A 23,959-nucleotide genomic window follows, 5' to 3' on the forward strand; every position below is an offset into this window, starting at 1 on the left:
TCAAAACTAAGTTATAAGACACTTAACTGAGTGAGCATTCATACTCTCTTTTTAACCCTCATGTTATGTTGCCGGTCAAATTGACCCTTTATGAAGTTCAAAAGTCTAAAAAAAAATGTTAAAAGTATTTTTTCGGTATGAGACGTCTTCTGCTTGGCTTAATAGGTCAAATCAATTTATAAAATTAAAATAGTTCATTTCACATTTTAGGCAATATATGCCTTCCGAGCCAACTTAAAACAGCCTAAAAATCTGGACAGCATGTGTAAGAAGAGGTGTATTGTGTTAATTTATCAACATCACTTCATAAAAAAAAGTAAAATACTAAATGAAATAAACAAAAATCTATGTCATGTAAAACTATTGTATTTATATTCAAGTCTTTCCAATGTACATTTTAAAAAGTTTTAACATGAATTTTCCCTAAAAACAAGCGAGACATCCTCATTAAACTATTATCTGTGATGATTAAAAAACACCATTGCACTTAACATTAGTTAGTATTGGAGTTGACAATGAGATTAAAAAAATGTTTATTGGAATTTTTTTGGGTTCTGACACTTAATATAATGCCCCTGGGTCAAATTGACCCAGGAACATTATTGCTGTTCCTGAGAAACGAACATAACAGGAGGGTTAAAAAGACCCAATATCAATCCTTTTTGAACGAGCATTTTACAGCAATGGGAAAGGGAAAATAGTTCAACAGGCAGAAACTTTCAGTAGAACATGACACATTTGGGAACAGCTATCTGCCACGAATGAGTTGGCCAAAACAGTTGAGGAAGAGGAAGAAAGAGATGGTAAAAGACAAATTGAAAATCTTGAAGACTGAGATACATACACATGGCAACAAAAACAACAACAGTTTATTATGTAGAAGAGCATGGAGGCCCTTAGTGGACTTGAAGCAAAAAAAAAAACATTATTTACATATGTTTTCCTGTGATAATGAGTGAATATTAGTTGTTTTCATGAGGTCAAATGAGGTTAAATGGCCCTGTGACTAGTTAACTATGGCTGTTTTAAATAATTGACTCAGATTGGTCAGTACCACATAACAATGATGATTAATCCTCACTAGCAAAAGTAACACCAGGGACATCCTGTCATATAATGTCAATCCATGGATGGAGTCCCGTTGCCATTCAGGCAAAAACGTTAGTTTCCATCTCAGGCGGGTCTTGAAACTATAAATAATGACAGTAACTGGGCACAGATGTGAGAGCAGCCCGAGGAGCTACTGGGCCCCAACCATCACTGATTCGGAAAAGTAGAGCAAGGTTCTGTCCTTCAATCCTGGCAACAGCATTTTTTCATCCCATGTTTAAAATTGTTTTATCGTTTTTTTCTCCAGTTCTCCAGACGTCCAGAAAAAACCCAACAACAACCATAAATGACTCATTGTCAGGGGTTATGCATGTTCGCTTAGGGACATGGTAAAATAGCCGTTTTAAGAATATTATATTTTTTAACCCAATAATAATGTTTTAGTCAACATATAAGTAGCAGTCTAATATTATAAAATAATTATCCAAGAAAAAGTAAATACATCTGTTTAATACAAGGGACAAAACGTATCTTAAATGTACTTAATGAAGAGCACATGCAGAACTGTTAAAGCACTAGGTGCATGTTACTGGATTGTTCTAGCATACTTGAGTAAAAGCATTCAGTCACATTCCTTCAGTGGCTTCATTACTCTCTTAAATATTTGCAGAATGTTGTTCATGCAGAGAAGACAATGCCATAAATGTCATTGCATATTAGAAGACTCTAATGGCTGTGTCCAACTATCATTAACACATACCTCAACTCAAAGGTGTGTGAACCATGAAGTGTGTGATAACCACACTTCCTTCACACTCTACATAAGCATGGTGAAGAGACTCAGTGAAGAGAAGTGATCCAGTCACAGAGTCCAGCAGGGCCTCATTCTTGACTTTGCAGAGTATGGCAGGTATGTAGGTCTGTTATCCCTCTTCCTGCCAGGAATGTAGCGTTCACTGTGCTGGCTGCATAGTTTCAGTACGGCTTATATCATAAACCTAGAGCCTTTCTAGAGAACTGCAACTAATCTGTGAGGGGAGCGGGGTCATGGGCTGAGCTTTAAGCTTGTTGGTTTAAAATCTTTTTGTCCTGTGCTTCCTGTGACCCCATGACTAAAATGTTAGTCGTAATTCATCCATTTTAATGTACAGAAACAATGTGAACTTGTGTTTGAGCACTCAATGTCAGATAATTCACATAAGGCAAAGACAGGCGGGTGAAAGGATGATGAATTAGTCAGGAAATGATGAAATGATGTTTGCTCTGTCTGGCAGCAGTGACTCAGGAAGTCTACGTTTGACTGAAGTTATCAATCAAAATCAGTTTTTAGATTAAAGTCATATTTGAATTTAGTTTTCCATGTGATTTTAAGACTACTTATGATTGCAGCAAAGCCTCTATGAATACAGAACCTATCAAGATAAGTTATATCATGGCGCTCATTTCTACCTTGAAACAAATCAGAGCATGACACAGCATGCAACATTTACATATATTCAAACCAGTTCGGCCTCAGATTTTTCCCTTGACTACTTTATGTAACATCTCACCTGTTCATGTGGTTCAGGTCTGACAGTCATGACTATCTGTGCTCACAGGCCGTGCAGCGTGATTCAGGTTAAACGTGCCGCACCCAGTTCCCTGTTCATTCACAGATTCATTCATAAATCCAGACAGAGGTGTGCTCTCCTGCCAGCTTTCTCACACACACTAAGCAGGTAGGGCAGGGCTGGTGGTAAAGCTGTAAAGCCAATAAGATACGCTTTGTTACAGTGATCATTGTTTACAGTAATTTATGTTAAGCACACAAAGATTAACTAATAAACCAAGTGTGTCTGGTTGACATGACATTTTAATAAGGCAGCTAATGGAGACGTTTCCAATAGTTTTGTATGTGATTGTCTTTCAAATATAGAATTGATTTAACACTTTGAATTACATTTTTAACCCTCAAAGTGTAGCCTTAAAGAAATACTGACTTGCTAAGAAAGAAAGAAAGAAAGAAAGAAAGAAAGAAAGAAAGAAAGAAAGAAAGAAAGAAAGAAAGAAAGAAAGAGAAAAATGAAAGGGAATACATGGATGAGTCTTTGCCAACAGCTGTCAACCCCCCCCCCCACCACATTTCCATCAGTCGATGAGATTTAATGGAAAGATGGTCTGGGACTGTGGAACACATGATGTGAAAGTGTTACTCTAGGGCAAAGTTTGGTCTAAACGCCGGCTGAGATTATGCTCAATTCTCCCAACAATGCTCCTTTGTCTGGAGAGTTCCCCATGAGCCGTCTGCAGTACCAGGCTGGTTTTGTTATTTCACTGCAGGTTCTTTCAGGATAGGTGACTTATGACCTTTGATATAAATGCTACTCAAGAAATTCCCTCAACATCTGCCCCCACAGCCAGGAGTGTGCCTCAGGGGTGCCTGGGGTGGCATTGGCCCACCTTGAAATCGGATTGGTTAAGTCAGGAGACACCCCAAAATCCAAAATATGGTTGGTATATTGAGTTGTCAGAGGCAGGACTTCAACTTTTTAGACTGTGCTTCAACTGCTTGCTATTATCATTATTGTTTTTACAGCATCAGCCTGTAGGTCAAGCATCAATGTATATATGCCAGGGTTGGCCATAAGGCTAATTTTAACCCGTAGTCCATGGCAGGTCAAAACAGACTTCATAACAAAGGATAAAGATAAATAACAGATGGAAACAGTGCATGATAGCATGACAGTGAAAACAACACTGTTGTACGTGTTCTTTGGTTCATACTTGAGTTGAAGAAAAATTCCTCAACCCATCAGAAATTGCAGTCAAACTCCTACACACTGTATGTCTGTATATCTAACTTGCAAAACACTTTTTAATTTTAAATGTCAGCAAATGTTTCTTGGTTTTTAGGCTGGAGATAGCTCACAGTTTTATCACATACCTTATATTGTGACTTTGAATCTTAATCTTTTTTTATAGACCTTAAAGAATTAAGCTCAGAAGATTTGAATGTTGCCACTGTGTTGTTACTTTTTAAAGTTATACAAATTATACAGAGGAATATAACATCTATATGATACTTATTTGATTTGATGATGATGCTGATATTAAAATTACTGGTTGAAGTAGGTATGATTAGTGGAGACAGAAATTATAAATCAATTACAGTGAATTCAGTTGTGTGTGAAAACCTACTACATGCCACTGCTGTATGGCCACCCCACTCAAAGAAAATTTAGACATGCCCCTTCCCATGTCAAGGTTTCTAGTCACTTTTAAAAATGCTCCAAAATACATGGTTAAACAAAAAGCTCTAACAGTATGTCTCACCTAAATACTGGCATGCTCACAGATGCTTACTTCACCACTCTACTTCAGTGTGCTTGGATTCTAACATTTACTAAATGACTCACAAAGAATAGCAGAGGCAGGTGGAAATGTCACTATTGTTCACAGTTTGTTCTTATGCCAAAATCTTGTATTAAGTTGATTATTGTTTGGACAAAATGTAATGCATTGTATCAAGTTGTTGAGAACATTTAGTCTTGGCCAAAGAGATGCACCCACTGACTGATGTTACCATTCATACAGCCGTACCACTACTGTAACATCTCAAACAAGGAGATATTAACTTGAGTCTCCACTTCCTGCATCAGTTGATAAACTCAGAGATGGTACTAAATGTGTGCAAAACCTTGTGTTCTTGTATATCAGACATCAGTAACATTATCAGGTCTAAGAGGTTGGGCTTTTTATTCAGTGTCACTTTAACTCATTTAGTTCTGCACACAAACTGGCATCAGTCACATAAAGAACCTCTTTATCCCCTCTTTTACTTTAACTCGATCTGGCTCGTATCACTTCCGACCAGGAGGCGATGATACAAAAGACTCCACACAGACAAACTCATTCATGCACACTCATGTGTGCTCACATAGGCAAAGAGTTTGTGCCAGCAGCACCTTAAGGCCAAGAGTAGGACAGAGGGTACAGCTGTGCGGAGACTGCACCCTCACACGTCTGCAGGATGAGGATAAGATGATGGCAGAAAGCTTAATTGAGTCTAAGTCTAAATACTCCTCGTTCTGCCACCACACGACTTCTGTATCTTTTTTTGATAAATGTATTTAAAAAATCTCTGTCCATCAAAATACAGGAGTAAACTTCACATTGCTGAGAACTGAGTGGGGTTGATTTCAAAGGCAGCACAGAGGATTAAGCTTCGATGTATCTTTCTGTCTCATTTTCTTTCCTTCCTTCCGTCTTTCAACTCAAGCTAGTGAGTTAACTTTAGCTGCAGGGGGTGACTGCTGCTACACCTGGGTTATATGTCGTCTATATGCAGACAGAAGCTAATAAGCATACCAACAGGGGGTGGAAATACCTATCCCTTCACTGATATAGTTTCCTTTACGATAATGGGTTCAACGGTACTATTTCTCAGTGGTAGAAGATGTTCTCAAACTGTAATGGGTAAAAGAAGCAAAATGTCGAAAAATAGTTTCAAGTTTAGACCTGTAATTGTAATATCATAGCAATAATAAAATGTACTAGTATCAAAATAGGATACCGAAAGGAAAGCTCCAACACCACAGTGCAGCACTATTCCCTCGGACTTGTTACAGAAAGCACAGATATGAGTGTCAGACACAATCGTCCTCCTTGTTACAAAGCAGCAATCCTAAAACCCCCACATAGCAGCTTAGCATGAATAGAGTCTTTTTCCCCAGTCTGCAGAGCAAGATCCCTAAAGTTGAAGACATATTTTGGTTTCTACTTTCTTTGTTGGTTGTAGAGGACTGGTGCTATAGCTTCTCCTCCTCACCCCTCGTACATTTTATTAGCAGAACAAATTAATTAACGGGTTAAGTATTGACTGTGGCCCTTGAACCTGATCTAATCCAGACTTTTGTTTTCTCACTTTCACAGATTGTCACCTCTTGTTTCCATCACGTCAGAAGCACAAATACACATAGCTGGAAGCGTTCCTGGATGAGCTGACAGGATAGGAAATCTCCTGTCTCTCAGCACACAGCAGAAAACCTGGGTTGCTAGGACACAGACCATCCCGCCTCCTCCAGAAAGTTCAGAACACTCAGCCCACAAAAGATAATCTCCCACAGTGCATTACAAGGGTCTCTCAGAGGAGCGTGCATACTCTCTCTATCTGGAATACAGAATTCCAGACATTCTGGTTGTCTTGCCTGATGTTTGGCAGGCTGTTAGCAAATTCCTGCAGCCTGGAAATCACCAGGCTGGTACAAAGTCACCACGGTGAAAGAGAGGAAGGAAAGGGTCCTGCTGGCTGAGGCTCTGACTGGAAATTGTTCCCTAGGCTCCTGCTAACCATTTGCATATCATCAACTGATGCCAAAAAGTGAAGTTAACGTGTGTGGCCATTGAGTGTGCAGCCATATCGTGCTTTCAACAGCAACCTCATAACAACAGGGAAAGTTATACAAGCACAAAGTCTCTGCAGTGAATGAAATACTGAGTCGGCTGGTAATCGTAAATACTTGTCATGCTGCAAACGCTTACATCAGATGAAATGTGTTGATATGTCCGAAAGGTAAAAGCACAAACGATCAAATGAATAACTGCTGAATTCCATCTAGCTTCAGTTTCAGGGACCTTGTATCATGAATCACTGCAAACTTTCAAACAAGAACCAGGCTACCTGAACACAACACACATTGTTTCTGCTTCCTAGAGTATGAGAATTAGGGATGTTGAATGTGAGCAAAGCCTGTAGGTCAATTAAATTTTTGAAGATTTCATTTTATTTTAATTTCATTTATTATCATTTGGCTCTTTTTTTCTTTATATTTGACCTCCTCCGCACCTGGTCATTCATTCTCCAGCTCCCACTGCACAAAAACTTTGTAACAAAGGAGAAAATGCTGACTTCCTCCATGTTTACGTTTGTGAAACAGCTGCATGTGACATCATCGTTACTGTTCTTCATGCGGGGCAGTTCAAAGCCACAAATAGTTCACACTGGAATCGGATACAGGTCACATTATAGATGGTAATTTAAACAGGCAAACAAAAAATCGGAATTGAGCATTAAGCCTTGCAGTGTGAAGTTGTGAACGCAGCCTTTGACACGCTGACCAGTAAGGAGGGTCTTCAAAGATCATTGTTAAGACATAAAAAGTGAGAAAGTAACCCCACAGTACTGGTGAATCCACTTTGCCATATATTTAGAAAGAAAGAGGTCACACAGATGTCCATGTCGCACAACTTTAATAGAATATTTTAACTAACTCTGTACAAATTAAAAAGAAATATTGCGCAAGTAACAAATTGTGAATAAGAACCAGTTAAGGCCATTGCTAGCACACGGTCCAATGTGGTAGATCTGAAGAAGTCAACCGTGGCTCTGAGAGATCTGTCAAGGTTTACAATCGTTCTTTTAAAAAGAGAGAAGGGATAGGTACTGATTTTCACTGTAATTGCTGTCGCTGACCAGTAACCACACATCCAAAATCCAAGTGCAGTATATAAAATACATTGGCAACCTCTTCTTTTTATTCCCACAGACATTCTACTGAATCATTATACAATAACAGAAATATTTATATATTCTTTAACAACTTTAAACGCTGAATAAGATTACACTGTGTTAATGACAATTGGCAAACAATTTCATAAAAGTGGACGGTTTGTATAGTCGTTTTGGCTTGTTGGCAATTTACATTTATTCCAAAGTTCCTGCACCCTTTCCCCATCACTGACTTCAAATGACGTTTGTTCTGAACTAGATACATACCAGTGGTGATATCTGCAGGTTGAGGGATGTTATTTTAGGCTGGGAAATTCCAAAAGACTGAGAACAACCATTGAGGAGACCCAATTCTTTTCAAATGTTTAAGTATAATCATTTTTCTATTTGTCTCATTAAACAACGTTTCAGAGCTGCGGGGCAAACAAGGAATAAATCTATATGACAGATTTGTGGTAGCCCACATGTCAGTCACACAGTTATGCGTCTATTCAAATGCTCAGTTTAAATGCTTGTTTGGCCCAATACAGCTGGGCAGAACTCTTTCATGTTTTTATTTCACTTTGATAATGAAAAAGAAACATGGCTTGGCAGTATTCATGTTTTGTTAGCCTGCTAAGCCCCAAGTAAGCTTTGGGACAATGAGAATGAGCCTATTACTGCGGCTGGACCTCAAGAGTTCCCAAAATGCACCACTTCATACAGCTGCATGACACCAGAATAAATAGTCTAATGACATGACAATGAACATTTAAAAAAAGTAAATTAAATTCAAAAATGATACATTGTATGTCTCTTAAAAAAAAAACACCTTAACAAAAGAGAAACACTGCAGCAACCCCAGTGAAAGATTAAGTCAAACTTGTTCAGCAGTTTCCTGGTAAACTTGCACGTCGCTAGTTGGCATTAAAAAACCCTGAGTAACTGATTTATTTCCATGAAAACTAAAGTTGGGATCCGTTCCTTTCCTATCTTTTTTCAAATGATGATGCTCTGAGTTTCTTGGCAGTCATAACCCTCTCCACCTTCCCTATGCGATGCCATGGTATTTTAATCCAAGTCATGTCACTTCCTGCTTTTGAGTTTGAATGAAGCCAAATAAAAAAGGGTGAGATGGGCGCAAGACAAAAGAAAAATAAGTCATGCACATAGTAAAAACGCAGTTTGGTGTGCGTTCTATTGCGTTCAGATGAAAGTTCATAAAAGGGCGGAGCCTGCAAGAGTAGGAGGACTTGCTGATTGGCTAAGAACTGATTTGATGGACAGCAGGTCTCCATCTCTCCTGTTCACCACGGTTACTGCTGTTTGCATTCGGCAGGCTGGGGCTGTTCTTTCTGTGGGAGGAGAGAAACCAGTTTAAAAACAGGAAAACAGACGGCTAATGAAGCTGACCAGGAAAGGATAGAAAAAGAGATAGATGCACGAGAGAGAGAGAGAGAGAGAGAGAGAGAGAGAGAGAGAGAGAGAGAGAGAGAGAGAGAGAGAGAGAGAGAGAGAGAGAGAGAGAGAGATTCTTCTTAAACAGGTTTGTTATAGCAAAGGTAAAAATGTTAAGAAACCTGGGATGGGATGATAGGAGGAAAAATGACTGAAGGTGTAGGGGGTCAGGGAGAAAAAATAGTATCTACCCAGATGTGAGTTAAGAATCTTAAAAACTTGAGACTAATTGGAGATTCAAGTATGTAGTGGAGAGAGAGGCAGCCAGAATCAGAAATGAAAGCCTACTGCAACAGTGAATAATTTATGAGCGACGCCATCCTCACTTCTCCCTTACCTAGAAATGCATGGGGTGAGAATGATTGATTATGCCTGTAATGGAGGGGAATCCAGGGGAGGGAGAGACAACAACATGCACAAGTTTAATCATCACATTCAGATATGACATAGTGAGCAGTGAGACATTGCTGGGGTTGGTGAATGAGCAGACTGAACAAGTGATGAGCTCACAGCAGATACCTTGAGAGCTGCTTCAGTAACTCATTCACAGACAAAGCATCATTGTTGATCACTTCTGAAAAACTGCTTACAGGGCAGGGTATGCACTTAATCACTATCAGACTGGAATAACTCATAGCTGAGGGTAGTCTACCAAATAAAAGCCCTCTCACATGCGATCATTACATAACACTTTGCAACCAAATGGTCTGAGAGTGAGAGAGTGCAGAAGGGAAAAAAAGCCTCTTAAAAAGTGATTGTGTGCAGGATAAACTGCATGTCTGAGCTGATGCTGGAGACCGGAGATGCAATAAAGACCTGACATGGCTCTCAAGTGAAGAATAGAAAGAGTAAACACTGTAGTTTCAGATGTTAGGTAAAGGTGGATGTGCAGTACAAGATCAGATATAGATATCGAATAGATGGCGGCCGCTCCAGGCAATCAGACAAAACCCTGAGCTGTTAGGGACAGATTGTAGTATTACCCCTGAACATAAGTCCATCCATCTATCTCAGTTAAACCATGCTAGGTCAAGGAATTGCTGGAGTCTTGTAAACCCAATGAGGGTTGTACACATTGCGTATATGACACATATATAAAATATGATCAATAAAGCAACATATATAAAGTAAAAGCACGTTGCATTACATTAAAATGATAAGATTATATCTGATGTATGTAAGCAAAGTAATAATGTGTAACTGAACTGATAATCCAGCACTCTGAATGCACCTTTAACACATTAAAGATGGTTCTTGTGGTGGCTCTTATGTGGCCGCTTGCATAGTGAACACGTTAAGGTAACAATTAATTGGAAAATCTTCAATAAGACAAACCTTCAATAAGTCTTACTGACCTTGGGATCAAAGTCTCCCTCATCATCATCATCGTCACCCTCCTCATCTTGCTCCTGAGACACAAAAACAAGATGGTTTTAAAATATTCAAAGATCCACGTTTTCAATGAATAAATACCAAGACTGCCATGATTGAATGGTTTTGCAGTGACTGAGTGCAGAACACTCATCAGCAGTCTAGCATATCAAATCAAAACAGAAGTTTGTGAGTAAAAATAGGTTAACCAACCTCTTCATCTCCCTCTTCCAGCTCCTCCTCTTCAAACTGTATTACAAAAATCAAGTTGAGAGCGTCAACACAAATGGTGCAACAGCAAGAACGAGTTCAACTATACGTCTCTTTCCAGATTCTTTTACGGCATGTAAACATCCAATATAGTGGCTTCTTGCTGCTTAGTTCAATTATGTGTGTATGTGTGTGCATGTATGTGTCTATGTGCACACATGCGTGAACATGTCGAACAGAAAAGGACTCACACTCTCGTCCTCCTCCAGGGCCTCTCCAGTGAAATACAGCACTGCTCTGGGAACTATTCTCTCGCGGAAGAAGTGACCGATCTCAAAGTCTGTTGCTAGGGTGAACTCAGAGTCTTCGTCCTATTAAAAACAAGAACACAGAGAAACCATTTTTACTCAGCAGTGAATGCTTACGATTGATGGTTATGGGATATGCAATAAAATGGGTGGTGATTTTATGAAGAATAAGTTAACATTTCACTCACCATTTCCCCGTCTGGAGAAACTGAAAGGAAATAAAACATATCAGTTTGGCAAAAATCACCGCTTCACAGTGTTTTACACTGACTGTACAAGACAAACAGTGTTGTGATTAACCTTGAAAGATGGGATTTTAAAAGGCATGTTTGTTACGCAAAACAGTCACAGTGTATGATACATTTTCTGTGTAACGGTTATTGTAGCTTTGGGATCAGCTGTGATTCAATCAGGATCTAAAAGCCCATTTAAGGTGACAACTATGCTTAATATCAGTGACATCATGACATGAACAGAAAGCCACAACACCAATAGAAGGTGAAAGGCTGTTGGCAAACAGCTGTGCTCCACCTCTCTGACAAAAACTGACTAAAGGTGACATCATTTCACCGCCCTCTTTCTTGAAATAATACCACAAGGGGTAACGCTGTGTGAGCAACACAGTACAAGCGTCACAACCAACAATATATTCAACGTGAACTGTTGTCTTTTTCAATCAAACATTTTTCTAAAGATTCCTCAAAGTTTTTCTGTATTTTAGAGAGCTGCTGATATTGTACCTTGAGTGAACAAGACACTTTGGAGCAAAAAACCAACGTATGCAACCGACACACCACTTTATGCAAGAGGCAATTATCTGTCCAGAGATTCATAACTCTTCTTCTACTCTCAATGGAGGATTCCAGTGACAAAAAATAAATAGTTTTCAATAGAAGTAAAAGAATAACATACATTTAGTATTTTGTATCCTGACAAAAGAGGTGCAACGGATTGCAAAAACTACAATCCCTCTGGGGGCAGATGCAGATATGCCATGCTCACAATTCTAGGATCTTGGATGACAAACAAGTATCTATAGACAGCACAGGCAGAGACCTATGTGCTTTGGTGGATGTTCACATTATCAGTGAAAGATGCCTTTTTCATCAATATATTGCAACCTAAGAGCTTCACACCTGAACACACTGAACAGAGAGCTATTTATATTCACAGCTTATATACTGAGGCAGTGACTGAACCAGTCAGACGAATATTCACTCAGCCAATGGGTGATCAGGTCAACTTGTCAAAGTCTGAATAAGTCCAGGCTTGTCTGTAAGGTGGAGAGAGGATCCAGTCATTAAAATAAAGGTGTCTGCTGCTTTATTATTGATGCTTTGAGAGAGGAAGATGAGTTGAAATATTTGATCTGACCATTTTAAACCACTACTGACATAGAGACTCATCTTAATCTCACCTGTGATCCGTTCATTATGCCACTATGCGATTATTCCAAATTCTAATAAGCAAAAACAATTGAAACAAGTGAGCAACAAACTTTAAAGGCATTCCCTCTACTGTGTCTGAAGCACTGTGTTCATGGTTACCTGCCTTTAGTTTTTTATTGTTTTAAAGTTCTCTTTAAGGAGTAATATACACTGTCTTCTGTGATGTAGATAGTCAATGAGTGACTTAAAGTATGAAGCGAAAGGTCAAAAAGAAAATCTGTTTACTGCCAAAAAAAACTCTTTAACTTTGAAAGCTGGAAAATAATGGTAAGCCCGAGTTGATGTAAAAGCTCTACAGTCCAGTGAGTACAGCCACATGTTCAAGATCACTGAACAACAGAAAAGTTCTGTTACACAGCAGAGCCACTGCACAATCTGACAAGAGTCTGGCGCCACTTGCTGTTGGAGTCCGCTCAATGCAGGGACAAATGGTGAAACCACATGACCTGTGAGCTAATGCGCTGCCACCCCGCCTGCGGGCGATCACAGACATATTGACTTTCAAGCAGTTTGTTTGAGCTTTCAGTGATTCAGGGTTTGCTTAAGCAGGTGTGTGTGCAGCATTCGCACACGTTTAACAGCAGAGCTCTGATTTAAAAGGGTTGATGTTATGAGAGAAACAAGAAGGACTGAAGACAAGCCGGAGAGATTTTTACATTTAGACCTTAAGACAACGTGTGTGTGTGTGTGTGTGTGTGTGTGTGTGTGTGTGTGTGTGTGTGTGTGTGTGTGTGTGTGTGTGTGTGTGTGTGTGTGTGTGTGTGTGTGTGTGTGTGTGTGTGTGTATATGTGTATCTGTGTTCTTACCTTTCACAGGATTAAAGAAGTTGAAGAACGAGTCGTTGGGGACCTGTTTGGTGATGGTGCGGACAGTGCCGCGGCCTTTATGCTTCTGCTTCTTCTTTAAAGTTTTGACTGTCACATCCTTCCCCTTGTGCCAGTCTATCTGACAGCTAGAGAGGAGAAGCAAAAAGAAGTGAGAAGTGGAGGAAAGTAAGGACACAAAAGGTAAATTTTGGAAGAAGCGCCAAGAGGAGGCTGATGTGTGGGATGCTAAATCAGGAGATATTAATATAAAAAGTGTGAAGAGGAATGTGTTCCAAACCACACAACTTCTATTTTTTCTCAAACCTCGGCTTCATATGAGTCAAAGCTACAGTTCGACAAACACACGTGTTTTTGAGTTCTCACCCTTCACAATCAATAATCTCGGGACCCTCGAATGAAAAGGGTTCTGAGGCATCAGGCTCTGACTTCATCTTGTAGACTTTAGTGAGGACTGCGTTGTTGAAGTAGCCATTAGGCTCAAAGTGAAACTCTAATGTGAAACTCTGAAGAAAGACCAAAAGGGTTTGTTTCACTCAGCAATCAATCTCTAGCTTGTTTATCTGAAATGATATATATTCAGCAAAGCAGTTTGTTAATACAGACCATTGGCTGGTCTGGTTCAGAGAACTTGACTTGGATATCTTTCAGGTGCTTTAGGATGGGTTCATCATGTTCCTGTTGGTACATTAAAAGCCCAGTTAGAGACATACAATACTAAACTGTTTATCAGACTCAAAGAGTGATCCTTTAAAGTTACCTGGAGCATGTCACTGAGCATGTCCACACTCTTGAATATGGTGAGCCAGAACTCTGGGATGCCTTTGGGGTCTTCCTGTGGTGTGGCTTCCTCTTTCTTTGAGTCCTCAATAACAGCTTTTTCCTTTATGTCCTCCTACAAAGAGGGGGTAAAGCACTCATCAAAACTGAATGATGACAACAAAGACGGGACCTTTAATAGGAAACATTGTTTCTGTGCGGAGAACTCAGATACTATACAGGTCACATTAGGACTTGAAACAACCGCTGTGGGAAAACAACTTTCTGTTGAACACAACCCACTGGCCTGTTGCACAAATCTGCCTTTTTTCTGTATTTGCCGAACTCATGAGGAGGAAGATTTTGAAAAACTATTTTCACACTTGGGCTTCAACCCATTTGTTTAACATACCATGGAGGGAAAAGCTATGTGTGTTCATGCCTTTGTTTTCTAAACATTCTGTTTCTTACAGCTCCTGTGAGGAACTTTCTGTATGTATGGATCTTGGTGATAAAGCTGCACATTTTTTTCTCTTTGAGATCTCATCTTTCAAGTGTTTCAGAAATGTTTACTGTTAAAAGTCTCATCCTGCCTCCTTTTAATAATCTCCCCAGGCGGCAACCTCCGGTCTCAAACTATGAAGCCCATGCCGAAGTGTTATAAACTGCAACACATCGAGAATCCGCTTGAGGCAGGCTGCAGAAATACCGGAAATTACATACACACCAATTCAAAAAAGCTGATCTTTGCAGCATTAATAAACATGTTTACAGCCTGGTTCAAAAAACGGCTTGGGTCTAAAGTAGCTAATTTCTCTATCGGCACACACTGTAAGGGGATGATTTATTTTTTCTAACGCGACGGTTCAGAAGAGATTAAGATTACAAGTTTTTGCCCAAATAAGGACATGACTGACTTGACTCCCGGACGGGAACACATAGCTGTTGGCTAAGAGGCTAAAACTCTGCCTCTTTACATCACACTCTGCCTGGTTGAGTTCCACATTTCCAATATGGCTGCCGCCGCCAATTGGCTTCAAAACAGCACTCAGGAACAGATGGGTGACGTCATGGAAGCAACGTCCATATTTTATACAGTCTATGAGTCTCACTCACAGTGAGCCTTCCCCGTGGAAAATGTAAAAAAATAAAAAATAAAAAAAAACTTGACACTAAACTAAAATTCATTTTCTTTTGATGAAGAAAAAGTAGTTGTCAAGTTATAAGGCTCTTATCACAAACAAATCAAACTTGTACTTACAGCTAGCTCCTCCTCTTCCTCTCTGTCACTGTGCCATTCGCACTCTTCATCTGTGGGTTCCACTGTTCCTGTGACTATATCTCTTCTCTTTTACACACACACACACACACACACACACACACACACACACACACACACAGTTAAGCATTTACAGAGAGAGATTTGGGAATATTAGCGTGAAATATTTTTAGATTAACAAGCATTTGTTTGAAAGACTGAAATATTTCCAGTGAGCAGGCTGAAATCAACACCATTTCAAACAGACCTACACACCATCACTGACACATATATGCACACAGGCACACATGGACAGGTGCAGTTGGATTACAGCTGTCAATCTTCACTGCAACTAAGAATGGTTGAGTTCTTGTCACTCGCTCTGGAAATAGCCTTGACTGACAAAAGAACAGTTGACTACTCGTTGTAGCAGTTTTCAATATAGCACCAATGATGCGTCCCTACTGACCTCAGATCAGGCCAGAGAGACATACTTAGCTATCCATTAGTGCAGGAAACAAGGCAAATCATTCTTAAATACAAATACGAGACATTTTTTGATGTCTTAGTTTTCTCATCTATGCTCTGTTTGCCATAAAATAAAATAAGCAGGCTGGGGTGAAAGCCACACAAAGCAAAAGAAAGCTCTTTTTTAACATTATATCAAAACAACAGCGTATACAGTACCTTCTCATACAGTGGGTGATAGAGGGCAGCATACTTCCTCTCTAGCTCATGGACTTCCTCATAGAACTTAGCCTCTATGTTGGCATACTGCACTTGTAGCCTTTTCAAGGCATGCACTCGCCTCTTCACTACTTTGGGAAGCATGCTACAGGGGGAAAAAAAAGAAAAATGACATTGATATTAAATATTTATGGTAAACATAGTATGCCAATTATATATTTATATATATATATATATATTTTTTTTTTTTTTTACTAGTACAACTGTTACCTTGAAACAATTCTAACAGTCCTCAATGAGTACTCATGCAGCAACAATGCTTTTGTTCCAGAGTGTAATAACTATAATAACAAATTGTCATCTTGCTGTTATAACCCATAAAAATAGTTGACAGAATTGAACCTACATTGGATAGTTTTTAATGTGTTGAATTTTGATCAAGTTTGGTTAAATAGTTTAAGTTAATAAGTATGTGCTAAGTGCAAAAACTATCATATGGAAGGACAAGATCCTACATTAGATCAAAATCATAAATCAAAAACTATGATCAAAAGCGCTCTTCACCACTATTACCTCCTTGAACAGAGAGTCTCGTGTTCAAGTTATTTGGATATTGGTGTGCTTGCATCATTTTGGCAGTCAAGTGCAACTTGTAGCTGGTTTGACACATCTCTAAACTATGGCTGTTAGTATCAAGCAAGAAGAATTTCAATAAAAACAGTGGCACTCAAATACAGAATGATGACCAAACAAAGTTATCTGTCCAGTTGTAATTAAAATTTCTTTAGCAACGTATGTGAACAATTGTCATAGCCACGACACCTTAAACTTGCGCCTCACTCAACGCAAACATAGTAAACCATTTGCACTGACCTTTCCAAGAAGTGGAAGCTGACAGGTTTGTCCATCTGCCCACCTGGATTCTGCATCCCTTGATCTCCTTTACCTGCTAAACCAACAAAGATGAATTAATGCAGGTACCAACATTACAGGTTTCACTTAATGTGTTCCTATTTTCTACACAGAATATATTTAAGCTAATGTAAGTAAGACGAATCATCTCTAACTATTCTAAAAGTAGTTTGTATTCATTTTGTGTGGTTGGGTTAGCTTCAGAATACCTTTGTCTTTACCTTTAGTGGCATCCATTACTGAGTGGCAACTCCTTCCTGTGATAGAAAATATTAATTGTATTAAACATTTAATTATACTGACTTACAGACAGTGGAAGTGTTAACAACAAAACAATCAGTGACAGAGTGACAGGAGTAAACTGCATGTCGATTGTGTTTCATTAACTTGCATGGATTTCTGTTTGCGATCGAATTTGTACCCTTGGTCAATCGGTATCCAATATCCCCAAAAACATCTGGGGTTCAATTACTGACTGTAAACCAAAAGGTACAAACTGACGCATCGGTTTACAATAACAGAGTGACAGGAGGACCAGGAGGACTAGAAGGACCAGGATAACTAGTTAAGTTCACTTTGACTGGTCAACACAGAAATATTTTTTTTTTTTTTTTTTTTTTGCAGTAACACATAAATCAAGTGAAGACAGTTTAAGTAATATAAACATATCATACATACAGAAAACAGGACAACAATACAACATAAATATATATATACAAAGTAAATACACTCATGACAACAACAAAAACGAAAAAAGTATACAAAAATATGTAAATAATTGTTAACCTAAGAGTCTCAGGGAAACAGGTGTTACAATAGTTCATGAATTTGATGCATTTTTTGTCATTGACTAAAATAAATGATTTAATAAGGGACTTGAACTGAAGTGACTTTGCAAATTTCTGTTTGAGAATGAAAAATTTGGCATACAGTATAATGAAGTTTAAGATATATTTGAGAGCAATATTTTCCATGCTTTCATTGTAACAAACAACATCTTTGAGTTTAAGAGAATAAACATACTTAGCAGCAGAGAAAAAGTGAGACTCAATGTCTTTCCAGAATCTTTTGGATAGTTCACATTAAAAAAAAAGGTGAGACATTGTTTCTGTATTGTTTTTAAAAAAGTTGCACTAAATCTCAATATCTGTAAAATTAGCAATGAGGCTGTTAACAGGGTACATTTTATGTAGTATTTTGAAGTGTACCGTCTTAGCTCTGTTTGTGATACAGCATCTATAAGGTAAAAGCCAGGCCCTCCCCCAGTTTGTTTCAATAAACACAGAACTGATGCTGCGCATGCGCGGGCCGATGACGCACTGACATGCTAGTGGCAGCTGGGCAAGGTTGACAACCAAGTTAGCATCCTTCCATTTACATGAATAAAAATGACAAACACTGACTCTGACAGCCAAAGAGCCCCCCAGATACATCAATGTTGACTCAGGCTATACGCTAATAAAGGTTCAAAGCCAGGCACACGCTGATAAGCTCCGTGAGGGCGGCGCCAACATTCTGACAGCAGCTAACCGGGCTACAAAGTTAGCAACAAACTACGAGCCAACGTGCTGTGAACAATGCTTTAGCCGACAGTTAGTGCAAAGGTTGGAGTTACACACGAACCTGTCCCATTAAACACACACAAACTGTCATGATAAATGTTGTTTATGGGTTGCTAACGCTATGGTGCTCTGCCTTTTGATTTCACAGTTTAACCGAGCGTGAGGCTGAATGTTACAGCTACTAGCCTCCTGCTAGCCGCACTGACAAGCTAACATCAGCTAACCACGGTTATAAAAGCAACAAGAGTCAAAGTGTCTCTAAGACAGTTCACTAACACTTCGTCAGGTTAGTAACAGAAGTCCTTAAGACCCTTACGCTCCAGAAACTACTCGTATATTGAAGTGTTTTCGCGGACTAGCTTGTTTAGCAGTCTTACCTTCTAGCCGAGCGGAATCCGAGCTGGTCGCGTCGCTCACGCGTCTTCGCTTCAACACCCACGCGCGAGCGACACACGCGCTCTCTCATCCTGGGTCGGTTTTCATTGGACAGCTGCTGACGGGGCGTATGACGCTACATTCACTACTGTGGTTGCGAACATGTCATTCCAGGAGACACTTATTGCTCAACAGTGGTGGACAAAGTACACAGCTTCATTACTTAAGTCATAGTATAGATACTCCATGTCAAATATTACTCCAATACATGTGGAAGTTGTTCAGTCAAATTATTACTTGAGTTAAAATACTGGAGTACTTGCTTTTAAAAATACTGAAGTATTCAAAGTACTTCTTAAAAAATCTCAAAATGTTGTATTTTCACAAAGCATGATGAGAATACATAGGAGTACATCTGGTTACATTATGTTTATTTAGAAACCATTACTTGAAATCTCTAAAAACTATACCATGGAATAAAAACAGCAACTAAGTTACTAAAGCTTTTACTCCCCTACAAACCTGGTCGCAGTCCTCTGGCAGTGCTCTGCCAGCTGTTCCAAGGACCCAACTGAAAACCAAACGGGACAGGTCTTTTTCAGTCAGGGCTCCTACACTCTGGAACAGCCTGCCAGAGGAGATCAGACTTGCAGAGTCAGTCCATGTCATTACTTTACTTTTCAAAGTTCAAAAATAAAAATAAAAATAGTTAAAAGTGTTTTTTCGTTATGAAACTTATTCTACTTGCCTTAATTAGCGTAATCAACATATAAAATAAAAATGGTTCCTTTCAAATATTTGCAACCCCCCCCGCATGTCTATATTGCATAGATACTGTTTGTGGGTCAATTTGACCCGGCAGTCAAAGTGGAGGCCAAAAGGAATCAGAAGTGTCAAATACTATTTGTTTCTTTGCAACTGTGTAACATATTTCCCCCCAATCACGCACACACACACACACACACACACACACACACACGCATGCACACACGCATGCACACACGCACACCCTCTCCCTATCTCTTGACCTCATCTGTAAATTGCGAGAATGCAGGTGTTAGCTTGCACTAAATATTGATTTAAATGGTTAGTAATAGAGTTAATAATTAGATTAAAAAATGTTTATTGGGATTCTTTTGAGTTCTGACACTTCTGGATCATTAAATATGCCCCTGGTCAAGTTGACCCACAAACATTATTGTTGTCCCTAAGAAACAAACATAACAGGAGGGTCAAGCCTTTATTCATTTTATTTTCTATAGCTTCATTTTGCTTTGCACTTCTTCTTGTTTTTATTGCCCACTGTAAAGCACTTTGCTACCTGTATTGTGCTATATAAATAAAGTATTATTATTATTATTATTATTATTATTATTATTATTATTATTATTATTATTATTAAAAGATAGAAAACTTAGTTTAAGATGTTCATCTGGAATGAAACAAATGTTATGTGGCTCAACAAGATTTCTTCGGTTGGACAGTGAATTTTTGGGCAGAGTGGGAAACAGTGTGAACATTTCAAATGATACATATCATTCTTCATTTCAAAAACTTCTAACACGGGCTGAATATATGGACATGGATGCTCAGGTGGAGAATTATAGCCATCATTACCACCTCTACATTAACTGCCTGATCTGAGTGAAATTTGCTTTGAGTTTGCTCCTCATTCAACCGTGGAGACGCACAATATACAGGTATGGCTAAAACACTGAGTCAAACAGAACTACACAAACACATTTTACTGCCTTAGGGATCAGATTTCAGAAAAGAGAAGGAAATTCATGAACTGACTTCAAAGCAAAAGTAGTGAGTAACTAGAGCATTGGAGTAAAAGTAATATGTTTCCCCAAAAAATAATACTCAAGTAAAGTACAGATACTCAAAAAATTTACTTAAGTACAGTACCTAGGTAAATTTACTCTGTTTACTGTCCACCATTGCAAATAAACATAAAGGACGACAGGAAATATAAAAAGATAAACAATCTAATTTTAATTCCTCTTCCATGTCTTTGTAGTGATCATGTATGGCATTACTTTGAATGATAAAATAACATTTATTGAATAGATGTGAATTCTGTGAGATTCATACAGAGCTACATTATACAACTTTTACATTTGGAGAGCTTTTGTTCCATATCTGGGAGAAGGAAGAATTGCCAAAACATCTGCAAACCCGTGGTTAGCCATGGATGACATGGCTTTTCCTTAAAATCAGATTGGCCACTCCATAATCCTTAACTTGATTCGATATTTGTTAGAGGCATTTTATCAAAATCAGCTGTCATGACTGTAATGCAACAGGCTAGTAGCCTTTGTGTTTCAAAACAGCAAATTTCATGTTTTATAATTCGAAATGACTAATTTGAACATGCATCTTATTAAAGTAAAATAATTGTGCACGGGTTTTAAAAATGAGCGATACTTCAGTGTTTGCAGTTGAAAAATATATGATTAGTGTTGACAGAGGGTACATTAATGCTATTCATTCATATGTATATGCCCCCATAAGCTTACTTTATGCCAACCCTGCTTTAGTCAGTGCCCTAGTTGGTCCACCCCATTCCAAAAAGTCTTGAGATGCCCCTGTCAACCCCCCTCAGTGCATATGGGATTAGAGCAACAAACAACTAATTTGACTGATTTAGATTGACAGTTCAATGCTTTGTGCTTTGATTCTGCTTTACTACATCTATTGAGACACTTTGTGTCTATTATATCAAAAACATTCAGAGTCAGGAATGTTTATGTTTAGACCACAAGAGGGCTTCATGCGCCCATGCTTTATAGGAGACGGTGACTCTACTTGTGTGTCTGTATACTGCAAAAGGCTGTCATCTTGCCAAGTGCTCTATGACAGGGTTGACAGGTGATGTGACTGTTGTTTTTAGTCTGTTATGCAAAAGTGCTTGTGATACTTCTCAGACAAAGATGACTCTCCCGAAGGTGCCCTAGAGATTAAACAGGAACAAGTAAGATGCAGATCACATTTCTTAGGTAAGCTTACATAGCCCTTTGTTAATTTCCATGGCTGTAAGACATGGTCAGACTCAAATAGCTATGTTTGAACACACCACAGTAAGGTTAAAAGAAAATACCTTCTACCTTGCTTGTACTGTATAGTGAAAATGGTAAGACAAATAGCCCAACTGAGAGTTATGTTAAATTTCCGGATTTTTTAACTTTTTATTCATGCCCTATAGCTTATTTTTGTATTGAAACAACAAGGACCATAAAACAAGAGCCTTGTTTGAAAAAAAAAACATTGAAAAGATGGTAGTTATTTTGTGTTTTAGTAAGACAGCAGGACAAGAGCTATTATTTACCTGCTCTGTCAGATACCTTCAATGTTTTAACTTGATCAAAGGGAGGATACTGAAGGATCATTTTATATATGTGACAGAGCTGTACTACAGTAGGAATTGGTCACCGCTTTGAGTCATTTTTGGATGGACAGACATGTTTGCTTTTCTTCTCTTTTTACAACTTGTGTTTTTTTTTTTTTTATGTAAATGTTGATTTTTAATTGTTTGGTAACAAGTCAACACAGTAAAAAAATGCTTGTGATCATCTGTTCACATACAGTATGAAATTAATCTAGCTTGAAGACTTTATTCCTGTTTGAAATGTGCTTTGAAAATAGCTCATTGACCAACAGACGTACAAAAAAAATGAAAAAAGCCACTAATATCTGACTTTATTTCTGTTTTGTATCAACCACTGTGTAGTCTGCACACTTGAGAGGAAGTGACAGCACCAGAGCCCCTCAGGGCCCGATTGTGGTGAGCAGGCTTTGTGCCTGTCACAGTGTGACATTTACCAGCAGGGTTTATATCCACAGAAGAAGAAATTAAATGTGATTGTGTAGCATTTAGAAGCAGCTAGACATCATGAAAAAGTGTATAGTAATGGCTAATTTTGGAAATGCAACATTGACTTTTCGTCTTTTGTTCTTGGTAACTGGCTTAAAATGCACTAAAGCACAGTCAACATCACAGTCTCTAAATATGAAGTTGCTATAAATCAAAGAGCAAAAATAAATCTAAATCCAGTCATCTGATAGCATCTGACAGTTTCTCAACCCCCTGTGGAAGTCTTTACTGTTAAGACAATCGTAACACCTGCAGCTGTTGCACAAAGCACTTAACAGCTTCAGCCCAAGCTTGACAGAGTGTCCCAGACCCCGAGGTTAACTCTTGCCCCTTCTGACTATTGTACCATACCCTTCTAAGTGAGCAGATGAACACACCTGGCGCTCAGAATGTTATGTGTGCTGCTGCATCTCCACTTTTAGAGCCAATCCCAGCTGTGGGTGCACACATTATTGAGTTATAACACTGTGTTCACCTAACATGTAAAGCAGATAGAAGATAAAGTGTTAGAGCACTGGCCTCTACTCTGTCTGTCTGATGGCTGCCAGAGAGTTTCGAGCATTATATATATCATTGCTATCATACCTGTTAATTAATGTAGAAGCACTAAAAAGTGAATGTTAAAAGATAATGCCACAACTCCATTCTGTACCTCTTTTGTCTTGGATAGCAGGTTGGAGATTGGAGGAAGGGCAGTAAACTTCAGAGATACTAACGTGCATGACTTCGATGCCTTGGTGATGTAATCATAAATGTAGCCCAAAGGCAAATGTGCCTTCTCCCTGACCTGAACCTGTACAGGTCAAAAGCATGTCATCTGTCACTCAGAGGAGCACTAACTGTCTCCTCTGTCTTCTCACTGTATCCTCTCTCTATTTATTTCTGCTTTTGTCTTCCTAACTTAGCATTCACACCGTAGTTCATATTTGTTTGTGTAAACAGCATGTGTGCAGGCTGGCTTGTCTACAGAATTTTCTGTTCCTTTGCATAATAATCTATATGATTCAACTTCTGTCTTCACAAGACACATTTGCTCTGAAAAAATGTGTCCCTCCCTGCTGTGTCTTTCTTCTGGTTTTATCAGTTAAGCATCTTTCTTATTCCATAACAGATTGTAGATAAAGGGATGATATATGTTGTAATGATAATGATATAATCTTGGAGACATATATTTGATTTTGTGTTATCTAAACCAAATTGACTACACTGTAAAAGGCTGCCTTTATATAATGAGATTTTGCATCATTTATTTAATTTCTTCTTGGTTCCTTGAAGTTTAAACATCATTGGAGGGATTTTATTAATGTTTAAAATCCTATGATAAAAACTGTACATTTTATGAATGCTACAGTCTTGAATCCTGAGCATTGTCTGACTTTGTTTGTTCTTGCTA

The 23,959-nt window shown here is 38.7% G+C and overlaps 1 protein-coding gene across 8 annotated transcripts; it reads right to left on the bottom strand.

Annotated features, from left to right (window-relative positions):
* Positions 1 to 7,261: 7,261 nt before the first annotated feature.
* Positions 7,262 to 18,799, bottom strand: nap1l4a (nucleosome assembly protein 1-like 4a). Of its 8 annotated transcripts, none has more exons than XM_034685301.1 (15): positions 18,692 to 18,799; positions 16,974 to 17,009; positions 16,714 to 16,789; positions 15,841 to 15,985; positions 15,157 to 15,243; positions 13,897 to 14,031; positions 13,743 to 13,814; positions 13,503 to 13,642; positions 13,119 to 13,264; positions 11,052 to 11,071; positions 10,807 to 10,926; positions 10,559 to 10,594; positions 10,330 to 10,383; positions 9,312 to 9,346; positions 7,262 to 8,871 (listed from the first exon to the last, which is right to left on the bottom strand). In XM_034685301.1, exons 2-14 carry the CDS (start codon positions 16,987 to 16,989, stop codon positions 9,341 to 9,343), a joined length of 1,053 nt encoding a protein of 350 aa, XP_034541192.1. In that variant the 5' UTR covers positions 16,990 to 17,009; positions 18,692 to 18,799; the 3' UTR covers positions 7,262 to 8,871; positions 9,312 to 9,340. The 8 variants fall into 8 exon arrangements, with proteins under 8 accessions (XP_034541192.1, XP_034541193.1, XP_034541191.1 ...); XM_034685302.1 differs by having other exon boundaries at positions 16,714 to 16,786; positions 18,692 to 18,792; XM_034685300.1 differs by having other exon boundaries at positions 16,962 to 17,009; positions 18,692 to 18,792.
* Between the last annotated feature and the right edge of the window lie 5,160 nt (positions 18,800 to 23,959).

The sequence above is a fragment of the Notolabrus celidotus genome, chromosome 6, assembly GCF_009762535.1.
Source record: "Notolabrus celidotus isolate fNotCel1 chromosome 6, fNotCel1.pri, whole genome shotgun sequence".
Lineage (NCBI taxonomy): Eukaryota > Metazoa > Chordata > Actinopteri > Labriformes > Labridae > Notolabrus > Notolabrus celidotus.